General features: G+C 33.2%; 3 protein-coding genes and 1 long non-coding RNA gene across 10 annotated transcripts in view; 2 read left to right on the forward strand and 2 right to left on the reverse strand.

The window, feature by feature from the left end:
* Positions 1-535: 535 nt before the first annotated feature.
* On the reverse strand, positions 536-2,011 carry LOC130892775 (uncharacterized). Its single transcript, XM_057798382.1, has 3 exons — positions 1,854-2,011; positions 1,289-1,782; positions 536-845 (listed from the first exon to the last, which is right to left on the reverse strand). The coding sequence occupies exons 2-3, from the start codon at positions 1,438-1,440 to the stop codon at positions 626-628; spliced, it is 372 nt and encodes a 123-aa protein (XP_057654365.1). The 5' UTR covers positions 1,441-1,782; positions 1,854-2,011; the 3' UTR covers positions 536-625.
* A 310-nt stretch (positions 2,012-2,321) lies between these two features.
* Positions 2,322-3,832, forward strand: LOC130893088 (uncharacterized). Its single transcript, XR_009059141.1, has 2 exons — positions 2,322-2,503; positions 3,759-3,832. It is a non-coding gene; the product is annotated as an uncharacterized LOC130893088 (long non-coding RNA).
* A 100-nt stretch (positions 3,833-3,932) lies between these two features.
* On the forward strand, positions 3,933-5,895 carry LOC130892794 (putative nuclease HARBI1). Its single transcript, XM_057798419.1, has 2 exons — positions 3,933-4,200; positions 4,790-5,895. Exons 1-2 carry the CDS (start codon positions 3,961-3,963, stop codon positions 5,054-5,056), a joined length of 507 nt encoding a protein of 168 aa, XP_057654402.1. The 5' UTR covers positions 3,933-3,960; the 3' UTR covers positions 5,057-5,895.
* LOC130892792 (uncharacterized) overlaps positions 4,196-26,809 on the reverse strand; it is a 117,779-nt gene continuing 95,165 nt past the window's right edge. For 2 of the 7 annotated variants that reach the window (XM_057798414.1, XM_057798413.1), the window contains 2 exons: positions 26,145-26,306; positions 20,028-26,064 (listed from right to left, as the gene is read on the reverse strand). In XM_057798414.1, coding sequence (XP_057654397.1) covers positions 21,736-23,277 — 1,542 coding nt within the window. In that variant the 5' untranslated portion in view covers positions 23,278-26,064; positions 26,145-26,306 and the 3' untranslated portion in view covers positions 20,028-21,735. Of the gene's footprint in view, positions 4,726-20,027; positions 26,307-26,809 lie in introns of those variants that run through there. The other 5 variants (XR_009059099.1, XR_009059100.1, XM_057798411.1 and 2 more) reach the window with 5 other exon arrangements.

Here is a 26,809-nt window from a genome sequence, read left to right on the forward strand (position 1 = left end):
AGATTTCTCCCATAAGTAAGACATTAACCAATGAATTGATTTATACAATCTTTTTATTTTTTTCCCAGCTAAGTAATATTTAATGGTTTTATGGAAGCTCGCCAAGTCCATGTTAGTGTTCAAACCGCATCCACTTCTGTAGTAATAAGCCCACTGCTCAGATATTGGTATATAATATTTTTCCAAATAATCACCAATTTTTTTTGTTTCTTGATCTACAATGAGAGTCTGAGTGAATTCGATAACTTTTTTTGAAATACTTCAGTGTCTGATATAGTCTGTATGTGTTTCAGTGTTTTATAAACCCAAGATTTTTTCTCAGAATTATTTATTTTTGCGAGGTTTGTCTGCCATGCTCTATCAACACGCCAGGAGCATAATAGTCTGTTTTGGTGGCACCATTATTTGGCACCAAGCCATATAGTATGTATCAGTGATATCAGACATGAAAACTGTATTTTTAATCAGACCAACAACGTCTTTCACTTTAGAGAAAAAAACTGATAAATAGAAGTATCTTTACGATTTGTGAACATAAAAGCAACTGGATAACCCTGTCTAAACTCATCTAATGTCAACAAAGTCGTAAGTTCAAAGTCATAGGCATTAAGCTCATGTGTTTCATTTATTGTGATAACTTGACTCCCAAACTCTTTTCTGGATTATCCTTAGCTTCGGCACATTGTTTGACCCAAATATTAACACTAGTCGCATCATCTTTGTGGTATAATCCATCTTTCAGATCTATATTATATGCCCGCTGAATATTTCTTATGTCAGTACTTGTAAGGAGATCATTCCTCTTTAGGTATTCACCTATGTTTGCTCGCACTTTCTGTAGTATCCTAAAATAAATTAAAAATCAAAATCCTGAAAATGAGCATATTATAATTAAGACTCGAATTAAGATTTTTCCACAACACCAAGATACTATTATGTATATGTCAAGCCCAAGGTCTTAAAGCTAGTTCATATAAAAAATAGAACCAAAAATAGAGTAAAAACAACCAACAACTACCATCACCCAATAATTTTTATAAATTGTTTAGCAGGTTTTAGTAAGTACGTAGGTATGCAAAATACAGGGTGTTCTCAAAGATCATGTCAGTATTGAAGGAGATAATTCCTTGGCCTATTCTATGACTAAAACTTCATATAAACATGTGTCCTGAATTGCTTTGTTGAGACCCGTGAAGTGATAAATTTTTATTTTTTTGGTTTAATTGATACAAGAGATAATTATTTTGTTTTCACAGAAGTACTTGATATTGGAGTTTTAGGTACTTACCCTTTAGATAGAAACCCTAAAATTAGTTTGAAAGCAATCATCTGCTTATCACTTTTTGGAATTTGTAAATGTTGTATTTCATCTGATCCATGTAAATAATGTGTAGGGTTCACGCCAGCATGGCGACATAGCGACAATTGTCGCCACATCATCAAGAAATGTTGCCAAAATCATACCTCATAACTTAGGTGGTCCTTTTGGACCACTAAATTTTCATTGTGGTATGAACTCTAATAATGTGATTTATAATATGTAATATCACAATGGTCTGACTCAAGGTTTCTTTTGACGACAATTTGGCTAACACATGATTTATTTAACTTGCAAGATCCTTGTGACTTTAGGTTTCGTTTCCGATTTTGAAATGATACTAAATTTTGTTTCTTGTAGAAGCGTTTGCATTCAAAATAAACATGTTCATAATTGCTTCGAACTTTTTTCCAAGAATTTCGTATATTCTGGACATTGTTCTTCAGAAAGCCATTGGTTGAATTCTTAAAAAAAATAAGTAAATCCCTCCGTTAACTCTGAATTTATTCAGGAAACATGTGTCTTTTATACTCACCATCAAGACTTGGAAACTGTAAATATACTATATTATTTTTAAAATTGTGTTTGTGCTCCAGATTGCTTCTCAAGTCTCCATCAAATTTAAAAAAGAGACTGCATTCCATACACATATATTTTGTTCAGAGTAGTTTGAGAAAAGTGAAAAGTATTCAAAAAATCAAAACAAAACAAAACCGAATTTAAAGTTGGGTTATGTTATATTATAATTCATTATTTATTCGCATGCGCAGATGATGGAATATATTCCTTCTGTTAGGGAGACATATAAAACATTGAATATACATTGTAGCAATTAAATACCAAAGGATAACAATATTCTTTTACAAAATGTTTTATTCGCTTCTTTCACAACGCAATAGAAAAATGCAGCGGCCCATCACTGAAAGCAGGTATTCAAAATTATTTCGCCCACGCAAAATGACTGTCACCCCCCAAAAGCGTAAAGTCAAATAATCGCCCACTGTAAGTTTTCGATCGCCCCCCAGGGGGCTATATCGCCCAGGCTGAGAATCACTGGTCTAAATCAAAAAGATCAGGGTTATTTATGTGACCTTTAATAATTTCGAATGGTGTGAATTGTGTTACGGAGTGAATTATTATAAAAATTGTTATATGCCAATATTGAGTGTTTAATTAATTGATCAGGTGTTAAATTTTTTATTGTTTCTTTTAAGCATCTAAAATTTTCAATTAGACTAGAATGGAATCGTTCCACAGGTGAATTAGAATGGCTATTTTTAGATGTCGTATAATGTAATTCAACTTTGTGCAATTTGCAAAACTCTTGAAGGTCGATATTCTGAACCACAATCAGCTGTTATTTTATAAAGTAAACCGTGATGAGTAATATAATTTAATATATTGTCAACAACTGATGTTCCATTCACACTTGACATTGAATATGCCTGACCGTAACGAGAGAATGCGTCTATTATAGTTAAATATGACTGATTAGCTATTTTAAAAGTATCTAGGTGTATATGTTCGAATGGTTTTCAAGCTGTTGGGGTTAAATCAAATTTAATTGCTGTGGGAATTCTATCACATTTATTCTTTTGACATGTTTCACAATAATTAACAAAATTTTCTATATCCTGTAACATTTTAGGCCAATAATATTTTTGTTCTTATATTATTTACTTCGCCACTTGTTATTAGAATTTGATTTTTATATGTGTTCAATGATCTATTTGAAATTGGTATTTCTAATATCGGGTTTTCTAAAGAAGAGTGTATTGTTTCTAAGTCTGAGTCTCTGTTTAATGGTTGTCGTATTTGAATATCTGATAAAATATTTATTTTATCATTTGTATTTTTGACATTCTTTATTTATCCATTTTGTATAACTTCCTCAATATCGTCCAAATATGATAAATTAGGTAATAAGTCGTCATCTATTGGTTCAAAATCATTTGGTAAATTTTGTATTTCTCATTGAATTATTGAATCTAAATCATCAATGTTATCGTTTAACGATTCCGTTTCCAAAGCGCTTACATGACAATCTGCTTTTATTCTTGATAATGGGTCTGCTACTAGATTAGATTTTCCTTTTAAATATTTAATTTCCTAATCATATTCTTCTAATTTTAGTCTCCATCGAACTAATGTTGAGTTTAGTTCTTTAAGTGACATTCATTGTAAAGGTTTATGGTCTGTATATATAGTAAATTTTCTTCCAAATAAATAAGGTCTATAGTATTTACATGCCCATACAATTGCTAATAATTCTTTTTCTATTGTTGAATAATTTGTCTCTGCACCATTTAATGTTCTTGAAGCATAAAGGGTCCTGTAGACGGTCAAATGTATTTGTCAAACTTCATGTTTTCATCAAAAAAAAGCGCATACGATCAAACCAATAGATCAAATAATTTTGTTAATCTTGCCCATATTTCAGTTTTTTTCTTGCCGCGAAGTGATATAACAATGAGTATTAATACAGATAAGGCATTTTTGGCATTGACACTAGTATGAAGAAAAAGAAAAAAGGTCGTAAAAGGTCCAGAGAGTGGTTGAAATTACGGGATAAATATACGCACGAAAATTTGTTTTGGGAAATAGTGCGATCAGAACCAAATGACTATGCAAACTTCCTGCGCATGGACCATAAAACATTTGAAGATTTATTAACATTGCTAAGACCTCGCATAGCAAAGCAGGATACCGTTATACGTAAATCTATACCAGCTTCTCAAAGATTATCTATAACCTTGAGATACCTGGCTAGTGGCGCCGATTTTGAAGACCTAAAATTTCAATCCCGCATTGCACCACGTACACTGAGCGGCATTATCATTGAAACTTGTGAAGCAATAAATGAAAAATTAAGCAATATTCAGGTAAGATTTTTATTTCAAAATTACAAAATATATAATTCAAAGGGAACAAAAATTGTTTACAAATTTGGCTGCTATATCAGCTTCAAGTTCGATTAGATTATTTTCATTTGTTTGAGAGTCTGAAATATGAATCATCGCAGGTTGCTACGTATTGGACAGATATGCTTGTTCAGATGTAGTTTGTGAAATAGGAGATGGGGTGTACGGAATAGGTGATGGAGTGTTCCAAGTGAGAGCTGGCTGAGACTGATTAATAACTACTGAATGTCTATGGAGGTTTCCTTCTTCTCCTTCAAAGAGTATTTCGTTTATGAATTTTTCTTTGTTCTACAGACATGTGCTCTAGTTTAAAGGTCCAGTTTCTTGCCATCACTTGATATTTATTTTCAGGGTTTCTGAAATGATCCCTGGCTAATGTCATTAAGTCATGTTGCAAGTCCTCCTTTTTATTCTTCTTCATTCGTACAGGAATATAGATGCTGAAGGTGTCAAAGATGATTGTGTTGGTAGTTTTGATGATGATTCCTAGAAACCAAAACAATAAATATAAACATATTACATAATAATAATAAGTATTTTCATGTTTCAGATACCCAAAACACAAGAAAGTTGGAAAATATTGGCACGACAATTTGGAAATTCATGGAACTTTGATAATTGCATTGGAGCTGTAGATGGAAAGCACATCACTTTACAAAAACCTGAGAAATCCGGTTCCTATTATTATAATTATAAGGGAACACACAGCAAAGTGCTTATGGCCATAGCTAATGCAAATTATGAATTAATCATGATTGATGTCGGTACAAATGGTAGAGTGTCAGATGGAGGAGTAATTAAAAATACAAAATTTTAGAACATGTTTGAGAGCAACCAGTTGCGTATTCCAGAGCCACAAGAATTGCCACTTTAATAAAAAATGCCATTTGTATTTGTAGGCAATGAAGCTTTCCAACTTCATCCAAATTTTATGAAACTCTACAATAAGCAGGTTTTAAATGATAACAGAAGGATTTTCAATTATCGTTTATACCGTGCTCGGCGAATAATTGAAAATGTATTCGGCATTCTTGCGAGTCGTTTCAAGATTCTCCAAAAACCTATCAAATTATCTCCTACAAAAGCTAAAATTGTAGTAATAGCGTATTGTCATTTGCACAATTTACTAATGAAACAAAAAAACTACATTAGGAATGGAGATGAAGACATGGAAGATTGTGTTACTGTCATACAAGGTTCTTGGAGAAATGAGTCAAATCAATTGTTGAATATCGAACGTACACTTGCATAAATCCGTCATTTTTTTGATCGCTTTCATTCTCTTGTATCCATATAGTCTTTTGATTTTATTCTCCACAGCATCGACATGTCGTGATAGGTGAACTCCAAGGGGAGTATGAAGCTCTTATTATTCCTTTTTCTAACATTTAATTAATTTGTTTTTGTACTTCTTTATGTATATATGGGTATCTATAAGATTTCACGTGTGCCGGAATCTCGTCAGTTGTCTATCGAATGTTTTATTTTAGATGTAAAAGTTAGCGGATCTCTTGGTTTCAAAAAGATATCAGAAAATTCTTTACATAATTTAATTATATTATTTTTTTCTTCATCATTTATATGATTGGTTCGAATTAATTTACTTATATCTATTTTGTGTTGATTATATTTTTGCTGATTACATTTTTCTTTTTTATTTTCTGCGTTACTTTTATTTTCGATTTCTTTCAAGTAATTAAAATTATGAATTTCATATTGACTAGTTTCAAAAGGATAAACGTTAAGGTTTATTCAAAGTTATAGAAATTGTTTTAAATGTTTCGTTTACTAATAATAATACTAATAATTTTTCAATAGGTCCAATGTCAAATAAGACTTTTATATCAGTTAGTTGTCTAAATTTTATTGGAATTGACACTTTTTTACTAATTAATTGTTTAATAGTTAAATGAATGTTTAATTGATAAACAAGAGAGAGATATGAACGGATTGGGATAGAACTCGTGACGTTCGGATTGTGAGGCCGAAGCGTTGTCCGCTCAACCGTGGCGGTCATGTAACAGGATGTGTAAAGTGGATATAGAAGCGTGTGGGGGCGTGTGTCTGTGTGAGTCAGAGGGTTGGTGGCATCGATGTGCGGGGGATGATCTGATGAAAAATATTAGATCCATGGCCGAAATTTGTTTCATTGATATTTGTAAAAAATTAGTTGTTATTTGAATTATATTTTATTGAAGGTTATTTATGGTTATAATCATTGAAGAATAATTCGTTATCTACACCGCTGTCAAATATATATATATATATATATATATATATATATATATATATATATATATATATATATATATGTATATATATATATATGTATATATATATATATGTATATATATATATATATGTATATATATATATATATATATATATATATATATATATATATATAGAAATGTTCTTTGAGACACTTTTAACTTTTTTAAAAAGTAAAAGTATTTACAATAAACGACTTATAATTTCTACAGAAAATAACTTTACAGACAAATCAATATTTTAACAATGAACAGTAACAAATCAATATTCTAACAATGAACAGTAACAAAACAATGAATGAATTCGAATTTAATGCAATGAACTTATATTTATTTGATACGTATTTTGGAATCCGCTGACTTTGTGAATATTGTTTATTGCACTTTGGAATCCGCTGGTCGTGTGGCAGTGTCGGGGACCTTTCACATTTCTCCTCCCTCCTTTGGTGTTGACTTCGTCCTCGAAGTCTCTGAGAACAAATCTTGGAGAATCTGGATTTGAGTGGGTTGTAGTTTGGGACCATATAAGAATCTGGAAATTCTTTTTCATTTCTTTACAGAGACTGTTATTAAAATGGCTAAAATAATCAAAATTGTAATTAAGGAAACAATACTGAGTCCTGCGGAAAATTGCGGCAGGAGTGGAATTGGTTCAATGGGTTGAACTTGTCCGTGCGTCTCTGGAATTTGGAGTTTTTCTAGCATAATTTCGTGCTTCGGATGCAGCTTGATTGGGACTACTTGCGGCACTGTAATTTCTTGCACAGTTTTCTTATTGTATCGTATTCCTTCTATAGTAATTGGCTCGTTTGTCATTAGGATGCTACTTCTCCTAATTTCTTGGTTTTGAATTATGGTTGGATGAACTATTCCTAATTGAATTACTTTGCTGGTTTCTTGTGAAAAGTTCTCTGTTGTGATTGACTTGGTGCAATTCTCTATATTCGGGATTTTGCATTGCGATCTTATAGGTTTCGTACCATTTATTATTTGCGTAGTAATGTGCGGGAGGCAGGATCATAATGTGATCATTATTGGGAATTGGGTAGATTCTAGATGTAGGGTCAGAATGAGGATAAAGGATGGGTATTTTCAGTATTATAAGCATGGTCTTGGTGGTAACGCTAACTAATGATTTAGAAGCTTCAATTAATTGATAGGGATGTTCGTCACTGATTAAAAGGGCATTCCGAGAATATGTTTCTAATAATTCTCGTTTTGAAGTTTCAGTTTCAGTTTATCTAAAGTAAAGAGCTCAATATTCGAAAGGTCTTGTTGGGAAGTTATAGTTCGAATCAGTTTCAAAAGGAATTCGTTTATAGTTTGAAGGTTTAGAATTTCATTATGAAGTGCAAAGTATCCATTGAGATCGGATGATAACTTGTTTACTGCAGCTGCAATTATTTCACTATTATTATTTATCAAATTTAGAAGATTATTAAATCTCGTATCAATATAGTGTCCAAAAGATATCTCTTTATTAAGATTGTTAATGATTTCATTTTCTTTAACCTCTACAGCAGTAATTCGTGATTTCAATAATTCCAAGTCATAATCATCAGGTTTTCCAGATATATATTTAATAGTTGTTCCGAGGAAGTTGAACAAACCTCTTTTATGTTAACGGGTAATTTTATGAAGATTATCTTTTGCTTCGTTTAAAAGGTGATTATATTGAAATTTCAAAGGGGCTAAAGGTCCATTTTCTAAAGGTGAATCGAAAAGGTCATTAGGATTCGTTTCTAAGGTATCAGTTAATTTTTCTAAATTAATTTGTAAAATATGTCTATGATAATGATTTATCTCGTTTGATTTGCCTATGTATTCTGCATAATAGCCGTTATTGGGGATTTCTTGTATCTTGAGCAGATGTCCCAGGGATAGGGTCGTCCTGTAAAGAAGGTCTATCTGAGATATTCTTTTTTTTATGTTACGAAGTCGTTTTGCCAATTTTAAGTGAGTACTTGTGGTGTTTTGTTTGTCGGTTTTACCAACTATTTTAGTTTTGAGTTGTTTTTTTGGATGTAATTTAGAATATGGAGAGCTTAGTTTAGGTCGATGTTTTTTCTTAGTTACGTAGACAGCGTTGGATCGATTACAGGAATTAGTTCAGTATTTTCATTTGTTTGTCTAGAATTTTCTGTCGTTTTTCTTTTTGTTTATTATATAAGTCTATTATGAATGGTTGGAGTTCGTCTTTATGTATTTGGTTGTATGTTTCGTATAGCGGAAGATCAAAATCGAAATGTATTTCTTCGGCATAGGGGCCATAAAGAATTGAAAAAGGTGAGAAGTTAGTGTAATTGTGGATTGATTGATTATAAATTAAAATTGTATGTGTGAAAGTATCATCTAAGGGATCATCTGGATTTTGGTCTCGTAGTGTTCTAAGTTTTTCTATAAGAGTGGAATGGAATCGTTCAACAGGGGAATTAGAAGATGAGTTATTGACCGTTGTGAAATGTATTTCAATTTTGTGGAGTTTCATGAATTCCTTAATTACATCAGAATTAAATTCAGTGCCATTATCGCAAACAATTTTTTTCGGGTAATTGTGGTGAGAAAAATAATGTCTTAGCTTGCTAAGGATTGATACGGAAGTTTTATCAGAGATTTTATAACATTGAGCATATTTGCTAAATGAATCTACAATCGTTAGAATTAGAATTAGAAATAGTAGTTCGCATGGCTGGCCAATAAAATTGATTTTTCAAATGTTTCGACTATGCCGTTGTGATTTTCGATATGATATTGTTTTACACAGTCTATTTGTCTTTGTTCTTCTTATATGTCTTGTAGTAACTTATTACAAAAAATAGCCTTAACGGTCGAGTCAAAAGTTTTCTTAAAGTAATCACAGATAAAGGGTCGAAATTCATGGGGTACATGTATCGCGAATTTTTCATTTGGTCTAAGTATTTTTTTGAGAGCATCAGGTATTTCTATTATCCAATTGTCAGGGAGGTTTACGGTATATCTATGTTTTTTGAAAGGTTTCTTATAAATAATGTCATATTCTCTAGATTTAGGGACAATTCCGGAAATTGGGTTTTCGGTTGCGGTGTGTTTGGTATTTTCGCTGAGAGATTGATTTTTTCGAATTCTTCAAGAAATTCGTCTAGATCGAAATCGTGAGGATCAGGGGGTTCGGCACAAATAGAAGAATTTGAAAGTGCGTTGACCTGAACTCTGGAAAGACAGTCTGCTACCTGGTTTTCTTCGCCTTTACGGTACTTTACATCGAAATTGTAATCTTCCAATTTCAGTCTCCATCGGGCTAACCGAGATGTGGGGTCTTTAATTTTGCAAATCCATACTAGAAGATTGTGGTCGCTTTCTACAGTGAATTTTTGACCATACAAATACGGGCGGAAATGTTTACAGGAATCTAAGATTGCCTGAAGTTCTCTTTCGATAGTTGAATAATTTTGCTCGGCGGAGTTCAAAGTTCGGGAGTAATACGAAATGGGATGGTTGTTTTGTGATAATACAGAGCCAATGGCAATATTGGAAGCGTCGGTTGTCAAAACAAAAGGTTTTGAAAAATCTGGGTACTGCAGAACTGGGGCATTGCATAAGAGTTGTTTGCACTTCTCAAAACATTCTTTGTAATTGACATTCGTTGGGTCTATGATAGTTCCTTTACGAGTGCATCGAGAAAAGGGTGATGTTATTCTTGCGAAATTTGGGATGAATCTTCTGTAATATCCAATGAGTCCTAAGAATGATCTCACTTCTTTCACAGTCTTTGGAATAGGGAAGTTTTTAATGGCCTCTATTTTACTAGGATTGGGCTTAATGCCTTCAGGAGTCACAATGTGACCAAGGAAAGCGACTTCTTTCGTCAGAAATTCAGATTTGTCCAATTGAATTTTCAAATTTGCTTTTCGGAATGTTTCAAAGATTGCAGCAATGTGAATCAAGTGTTCTTGAAGGGACTTAGAGAAAATGATGACGTCGTCCATATAGACGAAACAACATTTGTGGAGAAAAGGTCGGAGAATGTTATCCATCAATTTTTCGAGAGTGGAAGGTCCGTTTTTAAGACCAAATGGCATTCGTAAAAACTCGTAGTGACCATGTGGTACGGAAAAAGCTATTTTTTCGATTGAATTTGGGTGAACTTCAATTTGATGGAAGCCTTGGGATGGATCAAGGGTAGTAAAATATGTAGCTTTTCCTAGATTATCTAAAATGTCTTCTATATTGGGAAGATTATACTTATCTTCAACAGTGTTTTCGTTTAGTTTGCGGACCTTTCACATTTCTATATATATATATATATATATATATATATATATATATATATATATATATATATATATATATATATATATATATATTGAAATAAAATTGTTAAACAATGATAAACGAAATTGTTAAAAATTTCAAGTCTCATGACATAGAGATTAATGAATATATATTTCTGTTGTATTTAATGCAAGATCATAAAATTTCTTATCTAACCCTAACATCGGATTGGTATTTTGTTTTCGATGAGAATTTTTTTTTAATAGTAAAACCATTTGAAATAATCATATAATAACAAATTATTGATAATTTTCTATGTCGAATGAAAATAACATTTTACCACAAAAATTACTTGAGGTGAGTACCTTTGTTAACAAGATATTGAAATTAATTTTTGAAACAAACATAAACAATGCACCAATAGAAATAACAAAGTTTTTCAATAACAAATTATTGATAAGTTTTCTTTACCGTTATGATAACTGATACTGATAACAATAACCTCAAAGAAATTGTTATTGAAATGAATAGATAAATTTCTTAGGGATATATATATATATATATATATATATATATATATATATATATATATATATATATATATATATATATATATATAGTAATCCCCGTGTGTACTTAGTGTCATTCGTTGTTCTATCGTTGGTTAAATATCAAGTGATTTTACGTAGAGGAGGTGGTAATATGGAACCCCTATTTGAAATTACGTTCCAGAATCATAATTATGTACGCTGTCTATTGTCTATTGTCTGAAATTTGACGGGAAACATTTCAATTATGTCCAGTATAAATATATAAAATGAAAATGTCAATACCACACGTAACTTTTTGATACCGCACACGTTCTGCAAAAAACTCGGAACTAGCTACTGGTGAAAATGTGTTGGCAACATGGAACCCCAATTAAAAAACTCTCTCTTTAATTTAAGTGTAGATTTTTCTTAAATTCATATACACCCGAAAATAAAAAAAAACATGTCTTAAGTGAAATTAACGACAGAAATCGCAAATATAAAAGTCTTTCTCGCCCCCGTCTGAGCACTCAGCGTGCGCCCACATTTTGCACATTTGACAACGAATCCATGGTTCACCACTTCCGTCCTCCGAATACTTTGCCTCGCAAAAAATGCAGGCTGCGTCTCTTGAATCAGGTAACACTTGAACAGACCTGTGGACATCGGCGGAGGAATCGATGGAAAGGCTGTCCTCGACTGAAACTGAAGATTCACTGTCATTTGTCTTGGGTTTCTTGCTGCTAGGTCTCGAGCCCTTTATAACGTGTTTCCGACCTTGTGGCTTTTTATGACCTCCATTACCAAGCACTAAACTAGATTAGAGGCTGGAAATTGTCTTTGCTTTACCAACCTTTGCCACTGAATCTTGCAAATCTGATTTATATGGCGAGCTGGTTATCACTGCTGATGACGTAGCTTTCCTGCCTCTTTTTGACATTTTTCTTTTCGTCTGCGGAGGCGGAGAAATGTCGAAGGGAGTTATCAACATTTTTGTTTGGAGTTCTTTCTGTCTGGTGTCGAGGCATGCCCGGTGTCTGGTCTTGACTAGGTCCGGCTTCTGCTAAGTCGACATCGCTGATCTGATATCTGCCAGTGCGGAATTCTTTTCTTAATTCCTTTTCAGGTATAGAAGGATATACGTCGTATGTAGGTGTTCCGGCAATTGTGCTGTTGCGACCGTTGGGCAATGCTTCATGTTCAGCAGCGATGAAGTCTGCTTCAGAGAAAATATTCCTGTTACAAGGATAGATCCCTGCCTTGGAGAAACCATTTATTGCTATACTTGCAGTCTGGCATTTAACATAGGCATTTCCAAAAAGCTCTGCTATATTGTAGGGTACTAAACGACGTTCGTTCTGGCGCAGCCACATTCGAATCTCCTCACTGTAATGAGTTTTCAAGGCTTCCATGAAAGTCTTGTCCAATGGTTGTAACTTGTGTGTAGATTGAGGAGGCAGGCACACAATAGTGACGTGGCTTTCTCGAGCCAGCTCAATAATTTTCAAGTTTCTTGTGTGAGAATAGTGGCCGTCTAACAACAACAAAACAGGAGTATGTTTGATAAAATGTTTTAACCAGTCTGTAAATAAATTGCCTTGCAACCATCCTGAAGCATGACACTTTCCTATAGATCCGACTGGTGCACCTCTCATTAAAGTGTCTGTCATATTTTTGAAAAATTAGCATAGGGGAAACAAATTCACCTCCAGTACTCATAGCGCAAATAACTGTCATCAGGCAACCCTTTCTGCAGCTGTGAGTGCTCCAATCTGCCGTTTGCCTTTGAGCCCTACGATTTGCGGAATTTTGCTTTGAACTATCGACAGTCCCGTTTCGTCTACATTGTAAACACGATCAGCAGCATATTTCTTCTTATCATATTCTGCTTCCAGCATTTCAAAAAAATTGTTTACAGATTCACGATTAAAGCCCTCGCATATGACGTTCCGGTGGGTTTACGAATAGCCAACGTCCGCTCATGGCGCTTCAGAAAGTGATCCAACCAAGCTAGTCCCGCTTTTCATTTTCTGCCAAATGGATGCTTAATTTCATTCCGTACAGCCAACTGATAAGCTAGACTTTTTACGTCACGTCGTGTTAAGCCGTAGTATTTGCTTTCCATTAAAATCAAATACTGAACCAGGTGTTCTTCAAGGTGAGCTGGAAACACTGGTTTCCGTTCTAATTTCTTCATAACTTGTTCCGCCGGAAAATCGGTTTCATGCACGTACCTCTGAAGAGTTGTTTTTAGCACTTTAAACTGTTTCACGGCTCTTTTTAGTCCCATTTTTCCTGCCCGCACCATTCGCACAGCCTCTGCCATATTGTCCTTGTCCCAAGTCTATCTCGTACATTTACTTTTCTTCGCTAGTTGTTTTCTAGGCATGTTGATTAAAACTGAAAAATATATTAACATGCTAGCTTCACGAAATCGGACTATGGTAGGTAATATGGAACCCGGTTCCGTGTTTCCGCCATGTATGGGGTTCCATATTAGCAACAGCACATAAGTAAGTGAAAAAAATTCTTACTTCTAAGACCTGTGAAAGTATTATAAATTTAACTGCCACATATCACTACCAACATACAATATTGGTAACGGACAAAGGGAGACCCGAAAAACTCACTTATAACTAACAAAAACTATGCAATCATTCGGCCACTTGAAAAGTTGCATTTTCGTTTGTTCGCGTAACCTCAAATTATTCAACTATAAGCAAGCCGTTGGATCTGTAGATTCCTGTGTGGCTTCGCCTGTGAATAAGTATCACGCTTTTGTTTCTGGACACTAGATGCCGCTTTAAGTTCCAATTTTATTATAGGGTTCCATATTACCAACAGGGTTCCATAATACCACCTTCTCCTCTAATATATTAAAGGTAAGTTTTTTTTACCATAGTCCTATTTTAGTTTCATAATATTTTTGCAATTAATCAATATTAAATGGCGTTTTTAGATTTATGAAATCAATCGAGTAGCACATTGGTAAAAGATACCATTAAAATAAATGAATTACCCATTAAAGAGCATATCAGTTTCTTCTCCCAAATAACCATTTGAGATGAACGCATGCAAAAATATGAAAACATTCTCACCTTCAAAAGTGTGACGCCATCAGTCGCATTAAGCTCATTGAGATCGCAGTGGCAGTACCGTTCACTGAGAGGTACAGGGCACGACTAAGGTAGGGGGTGTGAATGGCCGCCTCGAGTCAGGAAGCTACTGGGATGGAGGGAGCGTAGCACTGCCTTGTGGCAGCGAAGCACAAAAAACCCTTCAGCCTGATCTGACAGATCACATTGCGACCGACCGAGGGTTAAGAGTCAAATTTTGACGGGTGTGATAATTAATTAATTAATCTGACAGACCTTCCTCATATCCACATTATAATGAAGTATTTAATATGGATAAATTGCCGATACCGATGCCTTTGAATAAAATTCATAAATTCGAAGAATTAAATAATATTTCCGTTAATGTATATGGTTTAGAATATCACAAAACTGTAAAAAATGACTATTATAATGTAATATCTGTGAGAATTGTTAGAGTAAAGTTTCAAAATCATGTAAATTTATTACTACTTCAAAACTCTTATATCCCAGTACTAAATGACTTTGTAACACCGCCCAATGAAACAGACTCAGATGAAAATTGTAATATTCAATTTCATTACTGTTGGATTAAAGACTTATCCTGTTTGATATCGGGTCAATTAAACAAACACAATGGTAAAAAATTTATTTCTGACAGATGTTTAAATTATTTTAATAACACAGAAAACCTTAAAAATTACAAAGTGCTTTGTTCCACATTAAATGATTGCAAAATTTCTTTTCCAAATCATACAATTCAATTAAATTTAAAAATTTTGTTTATAAACAAAAGATCCTATTTATTATATATGGCGGTTTTGAATCATTGTTAAAAAAATATAGCGATAATTCAAAGTCTCAAACCGTAAAATATCAGCTACATGAAGCATTTAGTGTGGGATATTATTTAAAATGTTATTACGATGATTCTCTTTCATTTTATGAAAGTTACCGTAGAGAAGATTGGTTCGCTAATGAAATAAGAAATATAGCTGAATTTGTTAATAATAAACTAAAAACAATAGTCACAATAAACGAGGAATCTAACATCAATAAATCAAGTCACTGTCACATTTGTGAAGAGAAGTTTTCAAAGTCAGATATAATTGTAATGGATCATGATCATTTTATGCGACTGAAACGGGGTTGGGCTCATCAAAGCTGTAATTTAAATTATCGGAAAAAATACATTGTACCTGTAGTATTTCTTAGCGGATACGATTCACATTTAATGATAAGAGATTTACCGGCGCAAGGTCATATATACGTACTAACAATAAACAAAGAAAAAGAAAAATATATATCGTTTACACTAACAGATAATATAACAAGTATAAAATTTAGGTTTATTGATTCATTTAGATTTTTGAGATCATCTCTGGATGAGTTGGTAAACTCTTTAGATAACAAAAATTTCGAGATTTAAAAAAATGAATTCATTGACTTGGAATCTGAGAAATTTGAACTTTTGACACGAAAAGGTGTTTTCCACTATGATTATATTGATTCTATGGATAAATTACCCGAAACAGAGCTACCCGCGATAGAAAAATTCTACAATAAATTATATGACGAACATAATAGTGAGGATCGATATCGCCATGCGCTAAAAATATGGCAAAAATTTGATATAAAAACACTTGGAAATTTTTCAGATATATACATAAAAACTGATATTTTATTGCTCGCATTGTTTTTGAACAATTTAGGGACGGCACGGTACTATACAATACCCGGATATACTTTTGACGCAATGCTGCGTTACACAAAGTGTGAGCTTGAATTGCTTAAGGATGTTGACAAAGTGTTGTTCATAGAAGAAGGAATACGAGGTGGTATATCAGTCTGTTGCAATAGGTACTTCGAAGCAAATAACAAATATATGGCTGAGTACGATCCATCAAAACCAAACAAATTTTCACTTTATTTTGATATAAATAATTTATATGGTATCCATACGGAGGATTTGAATGAGTTGACACTAACATAGATATTACCCAAATCTCCGATGATGCCCCCGAAGGATATATCTTACAAGTTGATCTGATGTATCCAATTGAATTGCATGATAAGCATAAAGATTTCCCATTTTGCGCGGAAAATCTTATACCTCCAGGTTCCAAACATAAGAAATTATTGACTACGCTTTATGATAAAAAGTAATACATTATAGGAATTTGAAAAAAGCACTTCGACACGGTTTAAAATTAATCAAGATTCACAAAGTTCTCAAATTGAATCAATCAACATGGTTAAAAGCATACATTGATTTAAATAATTCATTTAGGACTGTCGCAAGAAGCAATTTTTAAAAAAATTTGTATTAAACTTATGAACAATGCGGTGTTTGATAAAAAGATTGAATCTGTACGAAAACCCCGCGTTGTAAAACTTGTAAAGTCTTGGGGAGGTCGATATGGTGCAAAAAGTTATATTGCCGATCCTAGGTTTCACTCTTGTTCAATTTTTTCTGAAAATTTATTAGCCACCGAATTAAAAAAGGCAGAAATAATTTTTAATAAGCCAATATACATAGGTATGGTAATTCTAGACATATAAAAAATTTTGATATACTGATACAGATATTCAATTGTGAAGATACATATGAGAAGATTATTAAAGCTGATCTAGAGATATTTGATACAAGCGATTATCCATCTGACAATCCGTATAATATCCCATTAGTTAATAAAAAAGTATTGGGAAAAATGAAAGATGAAACAAAATACTTATCACTCATTATGTTGGTTTAAGGTCAAAAATGTATTCGTATAAAGTAAGAGATGTTGGTGTAGAAAAGAGATCTGAGGAAGTTAAAAATAAAATCACTTTTGATCATTACCTTCAATGTTTAAGAAGTTTAGAATCACGTTACAAAAGGCAATGTAATATTCGATCTTTTCAACATAAAATATATAGTATTGAACAAAACAAAATAGCCTTAAGCGCTTTAGATGATAAAAGGTACTTGTTGGTTAATTGTGATGATATACTACCGTGGGGGCATTATTCCATAAATAATCAATATTCAAATTCTTGTTCAATCTTGTTAAAAGTCGTATATATATTTATCATTATTATTCATAAATAGAAAGTACACGAGTAAGAAGTACTTTTAACTGCTCCTTGAGGCTAGTGATAGTACACGGTATACTATAGATATTCCAATTAAATGGTCCGGATGATACAACACTACTAGAATATTCGCTGAATTTTTAATAGGTGTGTTTAGTGAAAAGTATATGTATCCATCGATATATCTAAATGCAGCAGTAGGATTTTTCGGAAGTCCCAAAAAACGATCGCTAACTCGACCTCTATGCAAAACTTATTGAAATCCATCATTAAATTCAATGTAATATGCTTGATCATAGAACACAAAAATTTGACCACTATTTGTTTGAAAAATAACATCGACTTTAGAGTTAATTGGCACAGGTACTTTGTTTCTTTCCAATATACTTAAATCTGCGAAATATGCTGTATAATAATAACCGTTATTTTCATTAAATGGAAATAAGTTCCCTGCAGAATTTTGAAAAATGTGTGATATTGGTTCGAATTGTATCTGCCGCGGAAAATAATCTTTGACGTATTCAGCATGTAAAGGAATATGAATGTCAAATAATTCAAATTCTAATAGTAATCTGTTGTACCCAATATAAAGACGGAAATTTGGGAATGATGGAGTTGATGCAAGAAACATGAAATCTGGAGTTTTGATATCACATATATTAGTCATTGTCGCTTGATGAGATGTTGAACTAGGTGTTGGTGTTAGTTGCATAGTTGACGTCGTCGTCGCCCTCGTTGTCGTCGCTTTGTTGTTGTTGTTGTATGGATTTCGTATTCGAGCGCCATTTTATCATCTTCATCGAGCATTGTTATGTTTTTTTGATACCATGGGTACATTATTGCAGTTGGAACGTCACTGTGTCCAATTCCTAAGGTGTGTCCGATTTCATGTGCTAATACCGTCAAGAAGCTACTCTCAGCAATTCCATCGCTGTTGGGATTCCATCTTTCCTGAATATCAAGATGAATTTCAATACAATTATTACCGGAGGGAAAATAAACATGAGCTAGCACCTTACTGGGATTATTGAATGTACAATATCGATTAACTTGACAATTAGCTCGAAATTGATGTTTTTTAGAAAAAACAGTAATGGTTATGTCAGGCAAAGGCTTGGGAATCGTAACCCGTTTGAATGTAAATTTGGAATTTTGTTGCTAAAGATCAAATGCCTTTTGGGCAGCAGCAACGTATGGCGGTGTTGCTTGAGGAAAATACCAAGTTAGGTTAGTTTTTCCCATTTTGTCTTAACACGATACGAATGTTCTCCATAATCATTTTCACCTACACTATATCGAGATCTCTCTAATAGTTAAATAGTATCTGGATTTAGAGTACCATCTACAGGTGAATTGAATTTTTCTTGAAAATCTCCTTAAAATCGATGTTATATCTTTAACATCACGTTCTGACTTAACATATCCAAATCTTTCAATATAGTTCACAGCATAATTCAATTATCTCCGTGAAAACTGAAGGTAGAAATAGTAGCAGAAGCATCCTTCACTTTCGACGTAAGCTTTACTATTGTTTTGGTCTTAGATTCATTCAAATATAGATTCTTTCAATCGATGGAATTACATTCAGTTTTATCACATCGCACACACACACACACACACACACACACACCCCTTTTCCGTCAATTATGATAGGTATATTGAATAAAACAAGGAGAATTTTCATAAATTCATGATGTTGAATCATTTATTACATGAAGTTTGTAATAGTGTAGATACTCTTCAAAATCTTTACATAATAATTTATTGTCAGAACAAATATCGCTAACGGCATACATTAAATCTATACAATTTGAAAAATTACACTTTTACACAATTACATATTTGATTTGATGTACATGGTTTTCGTAAATTAACAATATTATAATAAAAATCACAAAAGTTCACTTTTTTAAAATTGATAGGTGACGTTGAAGCAAATTCTACGACATAGGCGTAGAAATTGCATAACTTCTTCATCGAGGATAAATGAAATATCATCTTTGCAAATTTTTACAAATTTTTCATTATCATAAGTCACTTTAGTTATTTGACAAAGATCTTGATGCAACATAAAGTGGTTGGAATCGAAAGAACTTTTCTCATCAGCTTGAGAATTGAAATACTCGTTACTTTTACGCAGTGCATCTATGACATCATCTCATTCTACAGCATTGAAGGAAATTTTGGCAGGCCCCATAGATTCGATAACTGTTGATAAAATGACTGCAGGTGCAAAAGGTCTGGCAGGGCTCAGGCAACATCCAACTTCAAATCGTGTTGCATTGAAAACTGTGTGCAATAAATAATCACGTTCATAATTTAGTTCTTCTTCTCCATTACAACATGTCATTGTAACACTGTTTTCACTAGCTCCACTATAATACCAAAAATCTTGACTTGAAGAAATGTGAACAATATGGAATTTCTACGATGATTGTTGATGTATGCAAATTTGATGGAACATCCTCTGCCATGGAAAGTTTCAAAAAAGATTCAAATGCTTGCCATACCAATGGAAATTTCAACTGTACAGAAATTAATGTAGAACGACTACGATGCTGGTTTTTAAGTATATTACCATTGTAACTTATTTTTGCTCAAATAAATAATATAAAAAAATTGAGGAAGTTTTATTGAAACACAATGTATTCTCATTTACATCTATATTACATGAAGAATTAATCTTTCTATTTTTACTTTTCAATATTAAAATAAATAATGTTGATAAAATTTCACATGTCATTGTAAACACAGAAAAACGATGAGCGACTACGCCACTGATTCATTAATAAAAAATATTTAATTCCTCGTTAAACACGTAGATCTGCTGTACTGAAGTACGAAGTTGGAAATTTTTCGCACTATACGTGATATTCGCGACCGCACTAATCCGAATGACTGCCCCAATTATATTTTCGATGGCCAAATTCTTTCCCGGAGACTATCACTCTGTAGGCCAAATCGTGACTCGTCAGAAAATAAAACGTTGCGCCATTCAGCTCTATGCCGAGGTAGAAGTCTAGGTACCCTTAAAGGTCTTCCTGCCCTGAGATTTAAAGAATGTAACCTCCTTCTTATGGTACTTCTCGAAATTACTCTTCGGTAGGTATGCAAAAAATGACTTCGAAGGGCTGTTACCGTTATTCTTCGGTTTCTTCGAGTAAAATTAACCATATACTGATCTTCCCTATCTGAAATCACTCTAGGTCGATCAGACACCGGCCTTCGTGCAACGCTACCAGTTTATTGAAAAAGGGCCACTACCCGCCTTATTGAAGTTCGCGCCATATTAAAACGCCTAGCTATCTCATGATTTGAAAAACCCTCTTGGTGTATGTAAAAACAATTTTTGGCTCTACGATTAGGCTCTGTTTTAAAAATTTAGGTTTCTCGGCCTGGTCATCGTATTCCAACTATTACGTCGATAATAGATTGATGTATAATGAGATTTCATTAGGATTATTTGGAATGTCGTTTCCGTAGAAGTTTATAAAGCCAACCAGGAGATAATAATTACCGTTGTTTTACAAATTTTTAGGTATAGACGACAATTTTATATGTAAATATTCAATGTTCATGCTGTAAAGCTCTAAAGTGATTAACGGTCCTGAAAAAATCAAATTTAAAAAAAATTCGCAATTTAATTTTTTTGTCGTTTAGAAAAACTGAAGAAAATACAATCGATTGATATTAAACTCACCCACCACTGCGGTCTTTGTTTCTAGGTATCCACATTGCGGGTTGGAACATGGCTGGCTTCCTTCAATCAACATTTGTAGCTGATTTTCCAAAAGTTATTTATTTTTGAATATAGAAATGTTGACAATTATATTTGCAATATCCTCGATAGGATTGCATTTATTGTGGCACGACTTTTGTATTTTGAGACTTAGACTATTTGTTTTCAAACGTTGGATCAAATCCCCAATATCACAAGAGCAATCTACTTGTGCCGTATCAATTAGCTCGATATTTTTAAAAGCTATCATTAGTATTGCTCTTAGTTTGTACGTTTTCGCCGTAATTGTTCCAAATGAAAGTGTATTTACAAGCATTGCTTAAACAAATCATCTACCTGGTCAGCTCCTTTTTCGTTTACTTTTGAATTCATTTTAAGGTGATCTCCAAACCACGGATAATCGCTACCAGCAACTAAATAAACATGAAAGCACTGTCTATTGGACAGGTATTTATCAGCGAAACCGATACTTTTGTGGGATCCTTCAAAGCTGCATTTTCATCGAAGTATGCATCAAATGTATCAAAATTGCATCAAAGTACTACAAGAGATAAATTTGGGTCAGATCCTCTTTTTAAGAGAGACAAACTTTTAAAGCTGTTATTCTCGTTCGCATATATCAGTGCTTTCACTGATACATACAAGTTTTTTTGACCCCTTTGTTTGTGATGTTCTTGCAAGTCTCTCATAGCATGCCCTTTATGATTTTCAATCTCATTCATGGCGATGTGTCTGTCGACGTCTGGATTTTTTGAGCACGATATACAGATACGCAATTGCCCATCGCCTCCATAGTCAGAATTAGATGAAAAGGGTAAAGAGCAATCAGGAATAATATGAACATTACGTAAACAAATGTGACACTGACGAGTAGCTTGTGAGCTAGGTCCATTCCGATATGCTTTGCACTGTGTTTCATAGGAAATATCTCGCAATGGTAGGGCTCGATTGCCTTTTACAATTTTATTATTACAGGAAACTTGATTGTTTTGATCAGTGTTGTTGGCTGCAGATTTTCTCAAACACGGTAAACAAGTACGTGGTTTTCCGTATCCTTCATTATCCGAATCAGACGATAAAGGTACTGAACAATTATGAATTGCATGCACTTTTCGTAAACAAATACGGCAACTATGCCCACCTGGAGGTTGGTGACCATTAAGACAAGCTTCACACTGTATTCTGTCAGATTCATCGTGCACACTTTGAGATCGAATGTTTTGTGCAGCTTTGTTGACAGTTGGCATGGCTTGGTTTTCTTTGTCGTTAATATTTTGACCAACATCTACAATTTCGTTTTCCAATTCTACATTTTGCGATGGAATATGGTTAGAGCCCGAATTCTTGTCAATATTAGCATTTTCAGTACTAATGTAAGCAGCTTCATCATACGAATGATGACCTTCATCAGTAGTTTCCTCAATAGGGCTATTACCAAGGTCAAGAATTTCAGCCTCCCTATCGACAGTTGAATCGTTTTCAGGACCAGAATCAGAAGATGCAGCATTATTTTCAGCTGGTAATATTCTCAATTTTCCGTCGTAGTACTTTATTATAAGCTCTACGCTTCGATCAATCCTTAATGTTTTGCATTGTCCATTTAAAGCATTATGCTTTACTTTTCTTATTTCACATTCAACAGAGGCTGACGAAGTAGGTCTAATAATTGTCCTTTCAAACTTCCTATTGAAAATATTTGACCACATCGGTAGATGTCTTTTGACAACGAATTCGTTTGCGTAAGCATTCAAGTGATCTCCTTTTCCTTTTTTTAATTTTTTTCTATTCTCTTTTTGATATCCAAACCCCACTGCTTCCATAGCGTTATTTTTTGCCGATGCTGGATTAACAATTGCAGCTTGTTTTTTGGTTCTACTTCTAGACAATCTATTCAGGACGACAAGATTTTCCGCATCACTTTCATCTGCATCAGAGAGACTCGACGAAGAGCTTTCGGGATCGTGAGACTCTGAATCGGAATCATGATAAGTGTAATCCAGAAAGTCATTAAAAATATCTTTTTTTCCAGTAATGCGTGCATTCAGTTTTTTATTAGCAATTTCAGTACTTGACATAACTGGGTTTCCCTTCTTATCTTCTTATTTTCCAACATGCCGTCCGTATCACTCAAAGCTACCGTCAGAAGTAATTCTAATATATGTTTGGCTACCGGCAGCGTTTTGCACATAACTAATTCTCCAATAGATGCCATTGACAACGATTTGAAAAAAATAGCCCAGTCTTTAATATAGTGATTTATATCTATCGTTAGTAACGTAGTATTTTCCATTTGACTGCTGTCTTCGAAAAATCCATCGGTATAATCTTCTACTGTCTTAAATTTAGTACAAGTTATTACTCCAGTTTGTATGGTTCTTTCTTGATCTTCTAACTGAAAAATACATTTTTCATATAAAATATACCGTATTATATTATGTCATAAAACTGAATGTATACGTTATTTATTCCGTGGCGTCCTGGCATAACCGTGTAACTCCATTTTTTCGAAATTGAGTTAACGTCAGATTCTATATGTCAGATTCTAAAAGTTTTAAAAATCATTTAAACCCTTATAAAACAACGGTGCGTTATGAGGTTAGCGGCGTAAGAGCGTAACTCGGACAAGTTCTTGAATTTGGATAAAGTGTAAGGGTTCAATCATAGCACTAACCGCGCCATTTTATTTTACATGAAAAAATGCATTAAAATCATGTCATGTATAAGTGGCAGGAAACTAAAATTAAAAAGTGTATAAATAAGCACTGTACATTTTCACGGAATAAACTATACTATACTATACTGCATTGAAATCATGTATCATGAGTTAAAAAAACTGTGAAAGAGGGTGCACGCTCCTAATTTCTTCATATTATCTTACTATAGTATATCAGAAATTAGAAAAAACTGTGCCCATCATCGGGGATACACTGGACACCTTGCTTTTGTCGGCCGAAGCGCTAAACTTCTTGTTGAAAAAAACGTGACTTTTTATGCTGATTTTGTATTTTACTCAAAATCGAAAAAAGCAAGCGTTAATCTGAGTCATATTCAGATCCCCTGTTGAAAAATACATCGAAAACCACATATTACTTATTTTTAACTACAAAATTGACCCTCTCAGGGCTCGACAAACCGAAAGGTGAATTAATTTATCGTTACTGAGTTTCCAATTACCAGCCGCGAAATAACAAAAACGCCAAAAATTCGGAAAATCGACCTTTGAAATTCTTATACTTTACGTTTTTTTTTATACTTTTGCAGTTTCTGGAGGGCAATTCCGCAGCTAAAAAATAAGCAAGATATTGTTTTCGACGTATTTTTTAATGAAGAATCTGAATATGAACTCAGATTAACGCTTGCTCTTTTCCGATTTTGAATAAAATGCCAAAAAAGCACATGCAACCATGTTTTAGGTGACATGAATTTTATCATTTCCGTCGAGAAAAAAGAGTGTTTGGAGAATGTTCGATGATGGGCTCATTTTATTCGTGTTTCTGATATACCATAGCGTGAAAATATAAAACAATTAAAAGCGTGCATCCCAATTTTTTTAAAACTCGAACTAAGAAGTAGAATTTTTTTGGTAGAACTGCTAATACAGACACACACACACACACACACACACACACACACACACACACACTCACACACACGTATACTAATATATACTATAACATTTATTCCTTTTACTTCAATTGAATTCGTAATATGCTTTAATTACTCGAAAAAAAAGTCATATGTATGAAAAAAATGAAAATTTGAGGCAGCATCTCTTTTTAACTGCTTAACTTTTCAAAAACTTTTTCCTATCAAAAGGATTTCATCCAAGGTTTCAGAAGGTATTACTTTTGGAAATCCAGGTTGTTTAGATTACGAGCTATTCACGTTATGAGAGATCCATAAATTTCAACTATAACGACGAAAGTAGCCTGTAATTCAGGCAATATCGAGCCGAATGGTCGCGGTTACTTACTTATTTTTACCTATTAAATGATTTTCCAAAGTTGCACCCAAATCGGTGACCTGCACTTGTGCCACTTTCTTTATCAAAGAGAGCTTTTCAAGTAATGAACTTTCGAAAATTCATAATGATCTTCTAGAGATCTTTACGTAAACTTAACTAAAGCATTCTTATTCGAAAATGAAGAATAATTTCGAATGCCAGTTTTTAAGCTAGCTCTTGACCCAAACTTTTTTTTCAACTTAAAAAAAAATACTTTTGATCAACAAAAATAAAAAAATTCAATCAATATAGTTAGGAAAAAAATCTACTTCTTTGTTCAGCAGTTCGAAATTAACAAAGCTTAGTATATCATAAGAGTCCTTAAGTTTTGTGTTTTAATGAATGGATTTGAAATTTTACGTGGAGGATGTGATGAAATGGCTTTAGCACATTTTCAAATGCCATTGAATATGTTTTTTCATAAGTATAACTCTTTCAAAAACAAGTGTGTTGAATCTTGTTTTTGACAAATTGAGTTCGAAATTGCCATGATAATTCATTTTAAGTGAATTCAGCGAATTGTCCAATGAGCTAGTACCCATATCAAGACTTTTCTCCTGAACAATACCCAGTAACAACGCTTTGAAACCGTGTCGTTTACCCACTGCATAAGAATAAAATGTAGTCTCCTTGACACCCATTTTCTCTCCCAACTTTTTCCATATCGTACTATTGCTAGTGGTTACGATTTTATTATTAATCACTATTTTGTCTTTATTTTCTAATAGTAGCTCTTCCAGTTTATCATGGACAATAACTGGTTTTTTGTCAGGTTTGTTCTCCATTATGGAAATATTATATACTAATTTGTTCAATCAATGTATTTTACGAAACAACCAAATTCATAATTGAAGTGCATCTGTAATAAAATGTTGATAATACTGCTTTTCGCCTTTATCTTTATATTATAGAATAATAAAATTAAGAGTGACTATTCACCTCGCTACTCACGTTTTCTTCATATTTTTGCTAAAATTCAAGCAATGAAAGAGTTCGCTTTATGGCATATTGAAGTTACGTTTCTGTGCGGATATTGAAATATTGGCTTCAAAGTAACATATCCCATGATGGGCTATTCTAATATCTGACGTACAACAAATCCTAAAATAAATGACAATATTTGAAAATAGCTAAATTAGAAAAAAACAATGAAAAAAGGGTTTTAAAAAATAGAATTACTTAAATTTTTAACATGCAAAAATTGTTTATCTGCGGAGTTTTGTGAGCGTGTTCAAGATTTTCATACTATTATTCTTTGTATTTTTTTTTAGAATTTGACTATTATTTTAATTTTTTGAATCGGGTATAAATTTATTTAGTTTTTTGACTGACATTTTTGCTAAATTTGAATTTATTTATATTAAGGTTAACACTTAAAATTACCGAGTATTCATTCAAATACCGATCATGATATCTACATATAGATCAAGTATCGCGATAGCGACACAGAGACGAGTGGCACGAGCCTGCTGGTAGAAGATGGCAGTTTTGAGCTCTTCCGAAAGTTAGTAAAATTGTTTTCCGTCTTCACGCATGAGATAATAAAGCTTCTTTACCGTGGGTTTTAACCTTGAAGAATTTTTTTTCGTTAATTTATTTGGCAT

Source organism: Diorhabda carinulata, chromosome 4 (genome assembly GCF_026250575.1).
Source record: "Diorhabda carinulata isolate Delta chromosome 4, icDioCari1.1, whole genome shotgun sequence".
Lineage (NCBI taxonomy): Eukaryota > Metazoa > Arthropoda > Insecta > Coleoptera > Chrysomelidae > Diorhabda > Diorhabda carinulata.

What these genes read in the sequence shown, in the direction of transcription:
- LOC130892794 (XM_057798419.1), top strand. Translation starts at nt 3,961, where the DNA reads ATGGACCATAAAACATTTGAAGATTTATTAACATTGCTAAGACCTCGC. An exon ending in AAAAATTAAGCAATATTCAG is followed by an intron (nt 4,201 to 4,789) that starts GTAAGATTTTTA and finishes TTCATGTTTCAG; the next exon opens with ATACCCAAAACACAAGAAAG.
- LOC130892775 (XM_057798382.1), bottom strand. Translation starts at nt 1,440, where the DNA reads ATGATGTGGCGACAATTGTCGCTATGTCGCCATGCTGGCGTGAACCCT. An exon ending in TTAGGGTTTCTATCTAAAGG is followed by an intron (nt 846 to 1,288) that starts GTAAGTACCTAA and finishes AATTTATTTTAG; the next exon opens with GATACTACAGAAAGTGCGAG.